The sequence below is a fragment of the Phacochoerus africanus genome, chromosome 1 (assembly GCF_016906955.1).
Source record: "Phacochoerus africanus isolate WHEZ1 chromosome 1, ROS_Pafr_v1, whole genome shotgun sequence".
Taxonomy (NCBI): domain Eukaryota; kingdom Metazoa; phylum Chordata; class Mammalia; order Artiodactyla; family Suidae; genus Phacochoerus; species Phacochoerus africanus.
Genome location: NC_062544.1, coordinates 231,226,345 through 231,244,096, shown reverse-complemented (window position 1 = coordinate 231,244,096; position 17,752 = coordinate 231,226,345). Strand labels below are relative to the sequence as shown.

Here is a 17,752-nt window from a genome sequence, read left to right as displayed (position 1 = left end):
GCATCCAAAATCTCATTCTTAAGTTTCCTTTACAGTTTGAATTCTTAAATTTTAAATACATTTTTTTTCTGCAGTAAACTGGATTCAGGTCTGTCATTCTTTTATAAAGAAAATTGGAGAAGTACATAAGCAAATAGGCATAATAAGCACACAATATGCAGCAGGCATACATACTCAGAAGTACACACAAACATAGATACAAATGAGATTATTTTTATCTAAACGATGTTAAAAATAAAACACTACCATTGATATATACATATGACTTTCTCAGAACATTTTCCAGAACACCTATACTAAAATAACCCAGGGTAATTATGAAAATGTAGCACTCCACTCCAAATAATCCAATTCAGTAGGGATCAGGAATATGCATGTTAAAGTAATGTCACATAACATACTTATGCACACTAACATTTACGAACTTCTGATATTGAGACCCCAGGGTGGGTGTTAAACTGGAGCTTATCACCCTGTGGCCCTAGGTTGGACAGCAGGACTGCGGGGGAAGACTTGACAGGAAAGAAGGCAAGCACCCAATGTCTCCATGGGATAATGTCTGGAAGGTACCCAATGCATAATAAGAGCTCTAAAATTGTTAATTCCTTTTCCTCTGTCATGCCTCAAAGAAAACACAAGCAATAGTTGAGGTCACCTGGGGGCTTCTTGTTCTTTCCTCCTCAGATTAGTATATTTTACTTTGTTTTCATGTGACCTCACTTGGGAGGAGATCTCTAGGTTGTTTCCAGAGACATAGGAGATTCCTCCTGGTCTAATTCATACCTTGATTTTATTATTTATTTTAAAAGTTAGATCCAGGTATTGATAAAATTCAAATGTCAGAGTACAGAGGCTTGTGGGATTTTTCTTCTCACATTTCACAAAGATTTAGCAGCATGCTGGTTTCAGATCAAAACTCTAGAAGCCTCCATCACCACATTTCCTGTTTGTAACTGAACAAAGTACACACAAAAGATTTTAAGAAACAGAAGAGAGAAAAAAACGGAGGCATAGATAAAGACAAGGTTTACTGCCACACTGCTTCTCACGTAAGAGCAACGTTACTTAGGAAAAAAGGTTTGGGGAAACATTTTTAATCCATACATTTGCCTATGGCTACATAAGGATTTCTCTGAGAAAAGAAGCATGTCAGGTAAGTGGCATTTTAAATTCTTTTGTTTAATTTCTATGCCTAAATACTCACATAACAATTTCTAAGCCTCTAGCAAAAAGACACTTAAGGTTTGGAAAGTAAATTAGTTTATGCAATTATTTTAAAAGTGTGAAATAACCTTTACCATAATTAGAACATATTTTGAAATATATTAATGAGCAAAATTTGACTACTTTGTCTTTAAAAAAAAGGTTTTATAATATAAAGCTAGTTGAAGCTATTCAGTATGTGTTCCTTAATAATCACGCCATTTAAAGTACTTGTTATTTTTAAAATATTTATTTATTTATTTGAATTTTTAGGGCTGCACCCATGGCATATGGAGGTTCCCGGGCTAGGGGTTGAATTGGAGCTGTAGCTTCTGGCCTATGTCACAGCCATAGCAACGTGGGATCCGAGCCTCATCTGTGACCTACACCACAGCTCGTGGCAATGCAGGATACTTAACCCACTGAGTGAGGCCAGGGGTCGAACCTGAGTCTTCATGGACATCAGTCAGAAGTTTCCCCTGAGTCACAATGAGAACTCCATTATTTTAAAAGGAACTTTTGTTAACCATGCATATTCCTCTTCAATTTAGTTATAAAGCAGATTAGGAGGAATGATATTCTAATCCCATAGATTTTAGGCATTATATTATCCTCCTAGAAATCAATCCAATCATCATCTTTCAGAGAGATGACAATTTCTCAGTTGTCAGTGAGAATTCCATCGCTTGTGGAATGGACTGCGAGGGTTGGATTCACATTGATTAGCCAAATGTCTGCTTCACTATGATTACCATTCCCCTTCATTCTTTATGTATTTTTAATTTCTTTAATAAATACTTTTTGTAATAACTGAAGCCATACATATCAATAAAGTGAGAGAAGTGTGAAATATACATGAAACAAATTTTATGTAGTTTTTTTCGCCTTAAGAAATATTTCCTATTTACTTCCAAATTTACTTCTGTACAATCTATGTGGTTTGCTCTTCATAGCTGAAATAATATACATATAATCATATTTTTTCACTTATATTGTAATTTAAATACTTCCATCTTTATAATAACTTCTGCTTAATTGTTTTATATGAGTGCACAAAGTGATACCTGTTGGGTTAATTGTAGTTTACTTAGTTATTTGTTTATTGTTAGACATTTATGTTATATCCAGGCTTTTTAGATTTTGGATGACAGAAATACAAACAACTCTATAGGTTTTTCTATATTATGTGTTATTTTCTTAGAAAAATTTTCTAGACAGCAAATTATTGAATAAGAAGTTATGAACGTTTTATCTCATTATTACCAAATTGCTTTTCCAGCACTGATGCCAATTCACTCTCATTCTAGCAGTGTTTCTCCTTAACAAGCTGGTCTCATATAAAAGGAAAAAAAAAAAAACTTTACTAATTTGATAAACAAAACATTCTAACCCATTGTTTAATATGTATTACTTTCATTATAATGATGGTGAACATTTTTGCATGAGTTTTAAGTTGTTTATAATTCTATCATTTGTGAATTTCTGAATACATCTTTTGCTTATAATGGTGCTAGTAGTATTTTTAATATCAATATGTGTGAGCCATTTATAAAGATAATAGATATTACAGTTTCTGTGAATTTGCTTTCCAGTGTTTTGTTCAATGAATTTTAAAATGAATTGATTGGATTAATCACACAGAGAACATAAACTGATATATGATTTTCACAACTCTCTTTATATTTTCCAGGTACATATACTAGCAAAGAACAAAAACAATTGTTCCAGTTTTGCTAATGCCCTGCAAGAAATGGACATAGCAATACTATGAACAATTGCCGTGAGCTGACGGTTATGGGGAACTTGGGGAACTTGGTATGGGTAGGAGGTCTGAAGGCAGCGAATATGATGTTCCACTATTTCCCATTAATTAATTCTAAATTTGGAGGGGGTGATAAAATTTCCTCCATAGTATTTCATGGTTTAGATTTGGATCTCTTCAGGTGTAACACAGAGGTCCTCCAATGTCAATTAAGACATAAAATTCCACAGAAGAGATAAAATATATACAGTATTTGCCATTAAAGTCCCATAGATCTTAAAAGCCAACAAACAAAACTTAAAACCAAAAATCCGTAATGTGAGAGACTCAGATGATATTACTTTTTCATTTAGATATACAAAGTTAAAAAGAAAATAAAGGTGAACACAATGAAACAGTGAGATTATTCCTTGTTGAGTAAAATAAGGTATGTAAAGAAAAACCCAAACCTGATGGAAATCCTGTGAAATTGGATTGTGATGATCATTATACAACTACAGATGTGATCAATTCATTTGAGTAATTAAAAAAAAAGAAAAACCCAAATCTTTCCTTTTCTCCTATCTATATGACTTGCAGTCACTCTATCAATAAATGTGCCAGCATCATAATTCCTACTATGTTTCTGCATTCACACAAAATCAATATTAGATGAATCAAATGGCAAAAACAACTCCTTTGGGCTCCCATTAATTTAGGTTAAACAGTGATTCACAATTTACTCATACATCACTATTTTTGGAAAAAATTTCATTGTTTTTACCTAGTGTCCTCTTCCCTTGAACCTCAGTCACCTCTTGAGAACAATGAAAGCCTTTCTTTTAGAGACCAGGTAGGACTAATTTATGAATTGTTTCAAACACAGATGTTCTTTAAAGAGAGGTCAAAAACAATGTTTCATCATTTAAATTTAGATAATATTTGACAGTGAATTTGAGAAAAGTTAACTCAGAAATGATTGTCTCTTAAAGGTCACAGCTCTAATAATTAAATATCTACAAATTGCTAGTTATTAGTAAATAAATAAATATTGGGCTATTTTCCAGTTATTTTTATCATTTAATTTTCTCAGCATTTCTCAGTTTAAAAAGTAGAGAGAAAAAAATTTTAACAGGACTTCTTGAAATATTAAAGAAATTTAGTAGTTATTATTTAATATGAGTAGGTATTTTGTTGGATGAAATTTGCTACACACCCATGCCTTCTTCAGAGGCTACTAACCAAGATGCTTCTCCAATAGGAAACAATAAAGTACATATACAAAGTGGAGCAGCTAAATAAAAATAAAGAGAGGTGTATCTACAGGAGGGATTTTGGCAGCATTTCAACCCCAACAGGATTACCCAAGCTTAGCAATTCCAAGTTTAATGATAAAAGAGACCAAGGGCATAGTCTTGGAGGAATCATAACATACTGTCTTAAAATCTACCCTTCATCTCACTCCTATATGTATGCTTTCCTCAAGTCCAATAAGCATAGATTAAGAGGGATCATGATGTGCTGGTAAGTGGGAACTTCTAGGTTTACAATTGGCTCAGTGTGAGATGATTGGCCAAGTCCCATGGCTGGTAAGTGACTACCTTCCTTCTCTCTTCACACTGTTCAAAGTAGACACTGTTCCAAAGCCTCCTATTGCTGTTGTCCCTCGCCCCACCATGGTCCCTCTCCGACATACTTGGTTCACTCTCAAATAACCTTCTATTCGTAATAGACACTCATTTAAGGTTGGCGGTTTTCAAATTTTGCAATAAAAAAAATAAATTATTTACTTAAAAGCCTGGGACTAGATTTGAGAATCTCTTCCAGTGATGGTGCCCGTGACTCTAGTGCTTTTTATTGATAGGACAATGGGGATAGATAGTGGTAACAGAGGCTGTGTGGACAGTGACAACGTGCCACATCAGAGTCATCAAGAATGTGCCTCGTTTGGCACCCAACAATCACCATAGTAAGAAAAATCCATTTTATGAATAGAGTCCATGGGGATTATAATATCAGATCTTTTATGTGGAAATTTCTGGGGTACCTAAAAAAATATATGCACATTCATGGAATGCAAAGAAGAGATGGTCACTGCTCTGAGAGAGTTTACAAACCAAAGAAGAGAAACCATCAAGAGAAGGCTTATCTTATATACTATACTTACACTTGTCTCAGTTACAGATCCCCTGAAGGAAAAACAATTAAGGCATTGTATTTATTGCTTTTCTATTGTTAATTGTTTAAGTAAAGACCTCTACATAATTCAAATCTGCCAGCAGAAAAACATTACATTACTTAACTGGATTTCCTTCCAGAGTATAAGTAATTGTAAACGCCAAACGCAGTGCCTTCCAAGTACTCTTGGCTTTAAGGGAGTCAGAAGTCTTACAATTAAACCTATTACTATTAGCCCCTGATAGCTGAAAGCTAGTTAGAAACTTAAATCATGGTTTTCCTAGCTGTCATTGCCTCATTAATAACTTCCTGAAGTCTTTGGCTTTGTGATTCTAAATAGCTAAATTAAAATTGTGTGGGAGTTCTTTTTAAATTGATAAAAGCTAAACAAATAAAAATAATTACAATTAATGCATAGTGATACTAAAGATTGCATTTTGGGGGCAAGAATATTTAGGCTCTTGGCACATTTACTGCTATAGGAGGCACTGTCTATACTGAATGGACACCCACAGGGTGCTGGAGTGCTCTCCACACTGCATATGGAAGTTAACTGGGTATGGGGAGGGGTGTGTGTGTGTGCGAATATTTACGCAAGTCTGCCATTCCAGTTGAAAATCCCCACCACTGACCTATTCAATATCTTCTCATCTCTGTGTTTTGCCCTGTTTTTCAAAAAGGGGGCATTTATTGTTGCCAATTAAAAAATTATGATAGATATCAATAATGTCATGAAGTACACAGCTTCTAAATGAAAATCTTCCTATTTGCAACTCAGGTCAAATTACAAAAGAAAAATATCTTAGGAAACAAAAGGGTTAGATTGGAATCACAGACTAAAATCATCATTCCTAAAATCAGAGGAAAACTGGAGACCATGCTAAACCAACCCCCACACATTAGAATTTAGCCTGTTTTAGCTGAGAGCAAAATTATCTTCTTGAAGCAGTTAATGGACTAATAGAACTTTTCAGTGCTCCCTTTAATTAACACAGAGAAAGGAAAATTTCTAATTGAAATACAATTTTGTGAGAATGATAGGATAATTTATAGCTAGAATTAATGTAATTTTTAAACTGAAATTAGGGCTTTCTATCTATAGCCTTAAGTACACATTTTTATATTTTGCTATATTTTATCTACCCAAACCACAACAGTTTATTGGGTATAACTAAATGTTAGATGCTGTGAGAAATGGAAAGGAAAAAACTGAGTGCCAAGGAGATTGATTTTATTAGTTCTCCCAAAGATGATCAATTCTAGAGATTTGTTATAATTTTCTGTGTATTTATTTGCTTTCTTACCCTTCCCCAGAGAGGTATCTGAAGTACATAGAACAGTATAAAGGATAATAAAATAAATCAAGAGAAAATAAGAGCAAGGGATATGACTAGTTTACAAAAACGAGTATCATACAATCTTAGAGATTTAAGATAGATTGGGTATCAAATGATACACAAAAACAGACAAATGACCAAAGACAGTAGTCACATGGATTATAAGAGTGAAAATGTGCCTGCTCTTGAGGGAATCCCCATCTTCCTATGCCTGATATCAAATAATGTATTAAACAATATCTCCTAGCCCATAGCTTCTCTATAATTAATTAATTCAACAGCAAGTTTCATACAGTTGGTTCTTTTTCTTAAAATAAGTTTTAGTTTGCCCTGATAACAAAGGCAGAAAATATAGAAAATGGAAAGAACAAGAAGAGTAACAGAGAGTTAATTTTTATTTTCTGACTACAACCTGAATTTCAGATCTCTGTTGCCATTTTAGCTAAGTCATCAGCTTAGATGGAAGCAGGTTTGATATTAAGAAATACAGGGAAAGTCACTGAAACCTCCACTCAGAGGTAGATCCAAGGAGAACTACAGGGAGATCAAAAATTTCCTTTCAAAATCAGTTTTACACGCTTTCAGCATGTGTGTAACGAATAATCAAGTTTCTAAAATAAGTGTCAAGGGGATCTGATGTAACAGTTCTAGACAGGACTATTTCTAAAGCAAGGTGATTTGCAACCCTGTAATTTGGCCAAAGGTAAATTATTAAAACATCCATTAAATGCCTAATTTTAAGCAGTGAATCTTTTTTGTCAATGTGCGTTCTTAGGTTAAGTTATACTATACTGTATTGTATTAGGGTATATAATTTCCAAGATGAAAATAAATAATTAAGAATATCTGCCAAGAGCAATAATTTGAGTTGTAAGCACAGTATGTAGTCTTCAGTCATTCTCTCTCTGCAATGACTAGACAAAACAATTATTGCATGAGGCTATTGTTGGATTATGAAGGTAGAACCATGCTGTCAGCATACACAAAAACATCAGTTTTTCTGTGCTCACAGTAAGAGGGTGTGCACAGTAACAATAAACATACTAGGTCTTTAAGGTAAATGCTGGAGAGAAGTGTGTGAAAGTCCATCCCTATTTTATGTTTCTCGAAATTATTATGTGGTCTATGAAGAGATTGTTTCTATTCACCCTGACCCTTACCTTTATGCAAGCATCCCAGTTTGAATAAATGAATAATTCATATATTTCCTAGGGTTCCCAACTTAGCTCAACTCGCGAGCTATTTTCTAAATTCCTTTTTCTGGAGATTTTAATGACATCAGTTAAATTCCTTAAAGACTGATTTTTTTTTTTCCTTTTTTGGCTTTTCCATGGCATATGGAGTTCCCAAGCAGGGATCATCAGATTCAAGCCACAGTTGTGACTTACACCACAGCTGCAGTAACACCGGATCCTTAAACTACTGTGTAGAGCTAGGGATTGAGCCCGTCTCCCACCGCTCCAGAGATACCACCGAATCCATTGTGCCACAGCAGGAACTCCATGGTTTTTTAAACAGGAAAATAAAAATTTACATTTATAGTTGTTTCCACCCCCATAAATCTAATCAGGTACCTGGCTGTTATCACCAACTTCCTTGTACTAAATTTCCTAGGAAACAAATAATCAGTGGATTTTTTGGCAAATACAGATTCAGGGCAGAAAGAATTAAGATATTATTCATGTGTACTCTGACCAACGCTAGAGTGAGTTGCTCTTCTCAGGGATCTGTTTCCCAAGCACCTGGGAGGTAGGTTCTTTCTCCTCAATAGAGACAAATGTAACATAATCTTCAATTGTCTTTTCCTGGCTTGTGGATGCGTCTAGGTCTCATAACTTGATCAGAACCTTTCTATTGGCCATGGTTATTACATTACCGTTCTTCACTCTTCAGTTGTTTAGGCAGTTGACACATGTTCAGTGAACACTTACTTTGTGCTGAATAGGTTGCAGAAATAATAGAAGTCTTATTAGTTGTAAGATAATAACCATAAAATAACAATAATAGCTACCATTTATTGAACATTTTATTCTATTCTACCAATCTCATTACATTTCAACTCACCGAATCCCCATAACAATAAGTACAATGAGGAAATTAAAGTGTGAAATTAAGGGGTTCCCATTGCGGCTCAGCAGTAATGAACCCACTGATATGAAATGATAAGTATGCTATCTATTGAAAAAATGCAAGTGCTTCAGAATGATTGGAGCATGGTATATTATTGGATGAGTATAGTAGATAAGTCCTAAAAGACAGGCAGGAGACAAAGTAACATTTTGTGGAAATAATTCATGGTAAGGAAAAGAAAAGTGAGATGTCCTCCATGTTTAAGACAGAGAGAGGAGCAGGCACCTTATCCTGAAGGACTTATGTCACAGGCTGCAGTGGAAAAAACAAATAGACCACTTTCTTCAGAATGTATGGTTACAGTTTGTGTAAAGATAGTAGCAAGTTTAAAAGTGGTGATTTATGTAGCAAGGATTAATGGAAAGAGCCTATAACATAAAGTCAGGGCAGGTTGAACTAATAGGAACAGAGGCCAAATTGACCTAAGAAGGGTCTTCTTAGTACTGTGCTTTAAAATGCTGGCTATCAAGACATCAAAATTCTTTGAGATGTGCACCATCTTTTTTTTTAATAATTTTTTTTTAATTTTCCCACTGTACAGCAAGGGGGTCAGGTTATCCTTACATGTATACATTACAATTACATTTTTCCCCCACCCTTTCTTCTGTTGCACCATCTTTTGATCCAGCAATTCACCCTTTGGAATTTTTACTTAAAAAAATTAAGATTCGGTGCATGGTGTTAGCTAGTTATTCATCACAAGATTGCTTATATAACTAAAAAATTAGAAGCAACTTAAGTGACTAACAATAAGGGATTAAATAAATTATGGAAAATCCAGGCAATGGAATAAAGGGCAGCTAAAAGAAATGGAAAGATATTTTGTTTATAGGAAAATAAACATACTATAAAATTATTGGGGGGAAAGTAAATAACAGTATAGTCTGTATAATTAAATCCTGTGCCTCTGACTGTAACAACTTCTACACAGAAAATAAGTTTGCACTTATATTAACTGAAGTGTTGATTGCAGTTGATTCCCTTTGTTTTTGCTTATCTGAATTTACTGTTTTTCACTTTGCACACGGATGAGGTATATAAGTATGGTCTCTTTGTAGGAATTAAAATTCACTTACGTAAATATCATCAAACACAGTGACTGTAGAGGGTCAGTGATTTAGAGTCTACATTTGGCTGAATGAATAACCTAAAATGATAGTTGTGACATAACCTTAATAGAAAATATACTGGGTGCCCTCAAATTACTTTAAAACATCGATGAACTTAGATCTGTACCTAGACTGTGGGTCCTTAAGAGACATATACAAGGAAGAGAAAAGAAAAATCTTTAATGATATATATCATTAATTTAATCATTAATTTAATAATAGAAATCAGATATTAATAACCCTGTATTATGACAGCAAAGAGGGAAACTGAGACCTATCTGGCAGGTGAGAGGGCTTGCTAGCACCATTGTTCACCATTACAGTTAAATCAACCATCTGACAGGAATTATTATTAACAGGAAGTGGGGAACAATTGATCTCTGAAAGTTTGCCTTAAAAACTTCCTTTAATCCAGCAATTCTACTCCTAGGAAACTTTCTCCAGATAAATCTACAATCAAAGAAAAAGTCCAATGGAATTTCTTGCATTATTAGTTCTAAAAGAAATGCTTTTAGGAGTTCCCATCATAGCTCAGTGGTTAACGAATGCAACTAGGAACCATGAGGTTGTGGGTTCGATCCCTGACCTTGCTCAGTGGGTTAAGGATCTGGCATTGCCGGGAGCTGTGGTGTAGGTCGCAGACACAGCTTGGATCCCATGTTGCTCTGGCTCTGGCGTAGGCGGGAGGCTACAGCTCCGAATGGACCCCTAGCCTGGGAACCTCCATATGCTGCGGGAGGGGCCCTAGAAAAGGCACAAAGACAAAAAAATAAATAAATAAAAGAAATGTTTTTAAAAAATCAGAATGTCCATCTTAGAGAAATGGGTATACAAATTATGTTATAGCAACACTATGAAATTGTTATGCAAACACTAAAAATAACATGCTAACATGATAAAATTCCTCCAAACACACTGGCAATTTTTTTAAAAGAAGACAATGTAACATTAGTGTCCCATTTATGTTTCAACAGAGGACCTTAAATATTCTTCTATATTTTGATATTGTTGGAATTTTTAAAATGTATACTCAGCAGGCATTTGTTTTTTAATAAAAAATTAGATATGAATAAAATAATTCTAAAAATACATGCAGTATCAAAATAACTAGAATTTCTAGTATATTTAAAATAGCTAATTATTGCTTCATAGAATTCTATACGTATTTATGGGATTATGTTGATGATGAGTAAATTAGGTTCCTCCAAATCTTAAAATCTTAGTTTTTGGGGTTTTTTTTGTCTTTTTTTTGCTATTTCTTTGGGCCGCTTCTGTGGCATATGGAGGCTCCCAGGCTAGGGGTCTCATCGGAGCTGTAGCCACAGGCCTATGCCAGAGCCACAGCAAGGCGGGATCCAAGCCGCATCTGCAACCTACACCACAGCTCACAGCAACGCCGGATTGTTAACCCACTGAGCAAGGGCAGGGACCGAACCTGCAACCTCATGGTTCCTAGTCGGATTTGTTAACCACTGTGCCACGACGGGAACTCCAAAATCTTAGTGTTTTTAAGCAAATTAATTGGTAGCTCTATTGAAGAAAATAAAAGACTATTCAAGTCTTTTGTTTTTTTTTCACACATTTTATTTTATTTTATTGTCTTTTTGCTATTTCTTGGGCTGCTCCCACGGCATATGGAGGTTCCCAGGCTAGGGGTCTAATTGGAGCTGTAGCCACAGGCCTACGCCAGAGCCACAGCAACGCAGGATCCGAGCCGCGTCTGCAACCTACACCACAGCTCAGGGCAATGCCGGATCCTTAACCCACTAAGCAAGGCCAGGGACCGAACCCGCAACCTCATGATTCCTAGTCGGATTCGTTAACCACTGCACCACGACAGGAACTCCTTCTCTGTTTTCTTATACTTTATGAAATACAAAAATCCCCTTAAAGAAAATAGAACCACATATACACTGTCATTATCAGTTAATTTTTCCCATTTATTATTTCTTAAAAAATTTTTATAAACACTGGACTATAAGTCTGGCACAGAGTAGAAGGCAGAAATGGTCCTATTCTCTGTGAAGCTTACAATATTTTGAACATCTAACTACATGGTACAAAATTAAAGAGGTAGCAGATATTAATAGACAGTTTCTGGTGTTAAAAGAGCAATAGACTAGGTCAAAAAAAGGAATGTATAGATAAATAAGTGATACGCAAATTATGTGCATAGATATATATGTACATCATAAATCCAAATATATTTTATATACTTAATCACTTCTATGCTTAACTATGCTCATTTAAGAATAAAGAGTCCCAATAAATAAATAAAGCCCCCCAAATACACAGAAAGCAGCTAAACAACCATTGCACTATCAATAATTCAAAGAAAACATTTAAAAACTCAAATGTCAAATTCGAGATACAGAAAATAAGTGAAATAGAGAAATACAAAGAACATCTGACTTTATGGAGTCTTTATTTGATGGTTTAAAGATAGGCTATAGAAATTAAACTTATTTCCCTCCTATTAAAGTTTTGCCTGTTCTGTTTATTTTATTTAATGTTGTGGTGTTTGGATTTCTTTGAAAGGGCCTAAAATGTTCCATAGAGTCAGAGAGAGAGAGAGAGAATTGGGACTGTGAAGAGACAATCTCTATTATAGCTGTTATCACATTGCATTTCTAATTATGTGTTTACATATTCAGGTCCCAACCAAATAGAGAGTTCCTTGAGGGCAAAGATTCTGTTTTCTTTATCTTAATTCGCTATTATAGGGCACAGTTCCTGGCACAGAAAAGATATCTAATTGATACTGATTGAAATCATAAATATATATTATTATAGAATCACAAGTCATTTTTCTGGGGTCAGCACTCACATGGGTATGTAGCTACTAAGAAAATTAGCTGAATTTTACATATGTATGTAAATATATCTCATTTATGTTTTATAATATATTTATAAATATATTTGTAATTAGGCTAATTATGTTAGTAGTCATGTATGCATGAGTAAAGATAGCCATAAATAATCAAGGACAACTGACAGGCAATATTCCACAAAATCCCCTCTACAGCTCAGAAATGAAAAAGAGTCCCTCACAGAGGGGAAGTAGAAGCATAATCGACTCTCTATTATCTGTTCATGGGGCTCTAAATAGTATGAGAGAACTGCTTATGACCAGTCCTGACAAAATTGGATTTCTGTGATTATAGAATTGTTTTATTCCAACACACAGTGTCCTGTAGTACTGGGATTAATATAAGTTAGTAAAGGATTCTCCATAAATAATGTAAGCAGGCATGACTACGGACTGAGGATTAAAAAATGGGGGAGAGTATAGCCAATTGTGATTCTGCATAATTTGGAAGCTCTTGATTTTGAATGGAATTTTTTATAATCAGTCACCAGTTGTCAAATTTTAGTAGCTAGAGTAAAAATGACTTCAATTTCATCATCAGTTAGCATGGGTAACTTGCTTCCTTTAATCCAGGCTGAATTTTTAATACCCATTTTGAAGTCTGATAAAAAGCCTTTGGCTGTCAATGCTAATTAATTTCTTGACAGAGGATTTGTCCTTCATTCTGAATAAAGACAGCAGTTTTAATTGTGGGAACACTCAGTTAAAATGAGTAAACAGCTACTATATTAAGTGTGTGTGTTGCTTTTGTTTGCAGAAAATGGATGCCAGTTTTATGTCTGGGCAATTCTAGCCTTCTTGGGTTTAGCTTTGACTGTATCGCTGATCTTCAACATTTCCCACTATGTGGAAAAGCAGCGCCAAGGTAAGACATTTTGAGAATCAGCCATATGATACCTGCTTAAACAGAGATTGAGTCACTGGGAAACCTAGAGAAAAATACAATTTCATGCAATATTCTTCAATAGGATATTTTTATCTGTAGAAAATCTATTTGATGCATTTTTTTCACCCTGAGGGTTCTCTTAATTTAAGAATACAATCATGTTAGAAATGTAAACAGACTGATTTTTAGCTCTCTACTAGAGGGTATAGGGTAGGAAGGTATTATCCTGGTAAAATGTATTTTTTCCATCTTACTCCTCCAGTTGAACAGCTCATGAAATTATAGCCTATACTGGAGCATCCATGAAGGTTCTTTCTGGTGGAATGAGAAAAGTGATGACTAGCTCTTTCAGGTTTCACTCAAGTCTACTCAAACATCTCAGCATCAGTTAAGGCCTCTACAGTACAGCAGGTTCAGTTGGGATCAGAAGGGAACTGGAAAAGCAATAGAATGAGCCATAGTTTGTTATCCCACATTTACAGAGTCTAGGAGGGCAGGAGAAGAGATCTACCACCATCAGCTTTTTTCTTCAATAAGGTGGTTAGCTCAGGAGTGAAAAAACCATGTGGCTTTCTCCCTCTCATGCCATGATTGAAATAGTGTGATACCCAGCAAGTGACACAATAACTGCACGCTGTAGGCAGTTAACTTAGGTATGTGTGAATACATGGATGTGTGGATGGCAGAATGAAAGTTCAGCTGTTTCCCAAAGTGGTATTAAGATCCTAGAATCAAAACGCAATTGGGGGCAGGACATTTAAGTGGTAAATACATTTTCTTTAAACAGATGGAAATAAATAAAGCAAAGTTAACAAAACTAAGTTAGATACATGTATCCAAGAAAAAGTGCATGAAGCCAATTTAGAACAATGATCAGATTCCAGGGAGAGCCCTTGATCCTCTTAAAAGTGTCTCCTTGTGTTGATAATGTCAATATAAAATATGAAGGTATTATTGTCATGCAGATTAAAAAAAAAAAAGATGAGAGGCACCAGAAAATGAAATGACATGGCTGAGGTCACACATTTATTCAATACCAAAATCAAGGATAAGTGTTCAGTTTTTCTAATTATCTGTTTAAAACAGTTTCCACCAGCATGTGATACTTTTACATTGTTGACCAAATGTTCTCAACCAGAGACCCAACATACTTTTAGGGTCTCTATTATTATCATTTCTATGCCTAAGATGAAATCTTAGGTAAGCAGCACATTTTTATTGGCAATACTTTCAGTATTTTTTATTTTATAATTTTTATTTTTTCCATTATAGTTGATTTAGCATTCTTTCAAATTCTACTATATAGCAAAGTGACCCAATATATTCTTTTTCTCCCATTATCCTCCATCATGTTCCATCACAAGTGACTGGATATAGTTCCCTGTGCTATACCGCAGGATCTCATTGCTTATCCACTCCAAATGCAATAGTTTGCATCTATTAACCCCAGACTCCCAGTCCATCCCAATAGTTTAAGTCAAATATTTTTTTCAGACTAATAATATATGTCAGTGCACGAATGAGCCATCATCAGATATCTTCTAAACAGTTTCCTTATTTTATAGAAAGAAAAAAGCTAAGAGTAGCACATTTCTTTATACCACAGCTTAAGAGGGCTATCTTTTAATTTCTTTATTAAACTATTTTATGAATGCAGATAATATTGTCACCTAAATTAGAAAAAGGCAAATTGAGAGTTTTAAAAGTGAAATAAGGTAGGAACCAGGGCAAGAATAATTATCTGAATGAGTACTTCATTGATTCTGGCTGAAATCCTCTGGAGATTTGGGTGGGGGTAGGGGACAAGTGGGTTCATGTGTTAACTGAACCTAAGTGTCTAACTTAAACTTCAGCAAATTTGACCTATTTACTTTCAACCTAAATAGGCTTTCTCTTCAGCCCTATGATTGCACTGAATTGTGGTGAATATGAATATTCGGAGTCACTTTTTATCAATGTGATCAGGATCAGGATTGGTCTAAGTTTACTGATGTGTTTATCACTTCTGCCCCAGAAGTGTTTGACTGTGCTAGTCTTACACTACAGTGTGAACAGGTTTTCCAATTCTCAATTTTGGGTAGTTTGTATATTAGAATTTATCTATATTCAGACCATTTTGCTACCATATAAACTCCTTTGAGCAATTGTTCATATCAGTTTGCTACCATACAAACTCACAGGAGTTGTTTGTGATGGTTAGTTGACCACTGTTAAAAAATAGTAAGCAGGATTTCTTTTTAAGACAGATTTTTTTTTGTTTGTTTTTAATTGTACATTCCCTTACCACCTCAGGCATGCTATACTGACACTATTGCCTAAAATCAGCAAAGTGGGACAGGACATTTGAAAAAAAAAAAAACAGGAATTTGTGAATTATATTTACCGATGTACTTTTAAAAAATCAATTTCAGTTTCCTCAATTGTTTTTAAAATCACAGCTTTTGAAACCAAGCTGTCTTGAACTACAATACCTCAATATTTTAAATATTGAGATATTGGGAGATCTTGTCCAAGTAAAATCTCTTAAATTTCAGTTTTCTTACCTAAAAAATAGTGGAACATACTCTCTAGACTATAGGGTCCTTGTAAGAAGTATAATACTTAGCATAGTGCCAGTATTTAGGACGGGGGTCCTGGACAGGGTGTAGCCCACACCACCATTCCCGGTGACCCTGGTGCTTCCTTCTTTCCCTCCTTCCACAGAGATTTGTTAAAAGTTGACTATAGCTCCAATATCATTTGATTTTAATGTCTGTTATTTCAGTGGACATTAGTCTTTCTGGCTTCTTCATCCCTCCCACTGTCCCTAAGTCCTCTCCAGCTCTCATTCCACTTCCTGTGCCATCTTTTTATTATTTAACATATCTGTATAATAACCTGAAGTTTAGCAGTAATGGTTTTGTTCAAGTCACACATAGGTTTGTTTTAGAGATTTCTCTGTAGGCTTCCATGGAATAAGTTCTAAACATTAGCCTATCTCAATTTATTTTATTTGAGCAGTAAATAGCTAAAGACTTCTTGAAGCATCCCTCCTCTGTACCCACACCAGCTCCTTCATAGTGATCTATCTTATGCCCTACAGATGCATATGAACCTTGTGTGTTGCCCTGCAGCAGAGTCCTGCCTCTCCCTTCCGAAGGATGGTGAAAAAGACAAGAGACCCTGGGGACAGACACCTAGAGAGAGGGGAACAGAGGCATGCCCCAGATCCTTCCACATATCCCTGATGCTGAAGCCCCATTTCTCCCACCAGCCAAAGACACTACATCCTCCCCCAGCTCTGAGCCAGGTGCAGCAGTCTCTGACTACTCCAGACAGGATAACACTGTCCAGCAAGGAAGTCACCAGTTTCAGCACTGGGTCAAGTATAAGGATAGGGGTGTTACCTCACACCCTCATGCATACTCTCCACTTCTTTTAGAACACCCTCTTTTCCCTACCCTGCTGCCCCCCACAATCCCTGAGACCTGCAATCTGCTAGGAATTATGGTACCACCTACTACCACCAGGGTTTGAGTTGGATCATGGGTAGGCTCACCCCTGTCCTCATAGGTCCAGGAAAAACAAACAAAAAAAAGGACTGCAAATTTACCCAATCTTTATTCATTAGGTCTTGTGTTTTATAGGTATGCAAATCTAATATTAGTCTTGGATCAATGTTCATTGATGCCAAAAGAATGCCCTTTGTTCTTATTTTGCCCCCCCCCTTTTTCTTGCTACAGTCCATTCCCAACCCTTCAAATATTATTACTAATGACTGCCTTCCTTCCCATTCCATATGAACAAACAGCTCTGTCTTTCTTTCTCACCCAGAGATTCCAAGTGGATTTGGGATTAGTTCTGCGAACTGACTCCTTTTCACTCCTCCAGAAGTCTCCTCCATTTTTTGTTTCCTTGGAACAGACAGACTAGAAGAGATTCCATCATATTAGCCAGCTTTTCTGTCCCTTGCTCTGTGTACACAGTGCCCCTACATCTGGCCTGTAACTTTTTATTTCTACATCTTTGTGCTATTCTTTGTGGCTAAGAAACTTGTAAGATATGACTCCACCCTGGCAAACAGTCAGTGAATAAATTTTGCTGGTGTATTAAATAGCTTAAAAAAGAAAATCTCTATTCCAGCAACAATGCAGTATCTACACTTTCAATCAGATAGACAAGATAAGCCTCTCCTTGATGTTTTCTGTAGCAGAGCTGGGTAGAAGCTTTGAAATGGAGTTCTCCCTTCCCCCAAAATAAATCTTTCAATTTTATGTGATTCTTTGTCCAAATCTGTTCTTTAGGAAGATTACATTTATT

The 17,752-nt window shown here is 35.5% G+C and overlaps 1 protein-coding gene across 2 annotated transcripts in view; it reads left to right on the top strand.

Annotated features, from left to right (window-relative positions):
- The first annotated feature begins 908 nt into the window (after positions 1-908).
- Positions 909-17,752, top strand: part of LOC125134059 (T-cell receptor-associated transmembrane adapter 1) — a 36,149-nt gene continuing 19,305 nt past the window's right edge. The window contains exons 1-2 of one of the 2 annotated variants that reach the window (XM_047792895.1): positions 910-1,153; positions 13,325-13,432. In XM_047792895.1, coding sequence (XP_047648851.1) covers positions 1,147-1,153; positions 13,325-13,432 — 115 coding nt within the window. In that variant the 5' untranslated portion in view covers positions 910-1,146. Of the gene's footprint in view, positions 1,154-13,324; positions 13,433-17,752 lie in introns of both variants that reach the window. The other variant, XM_047792902.1, reaches the window with a different exon arrangement.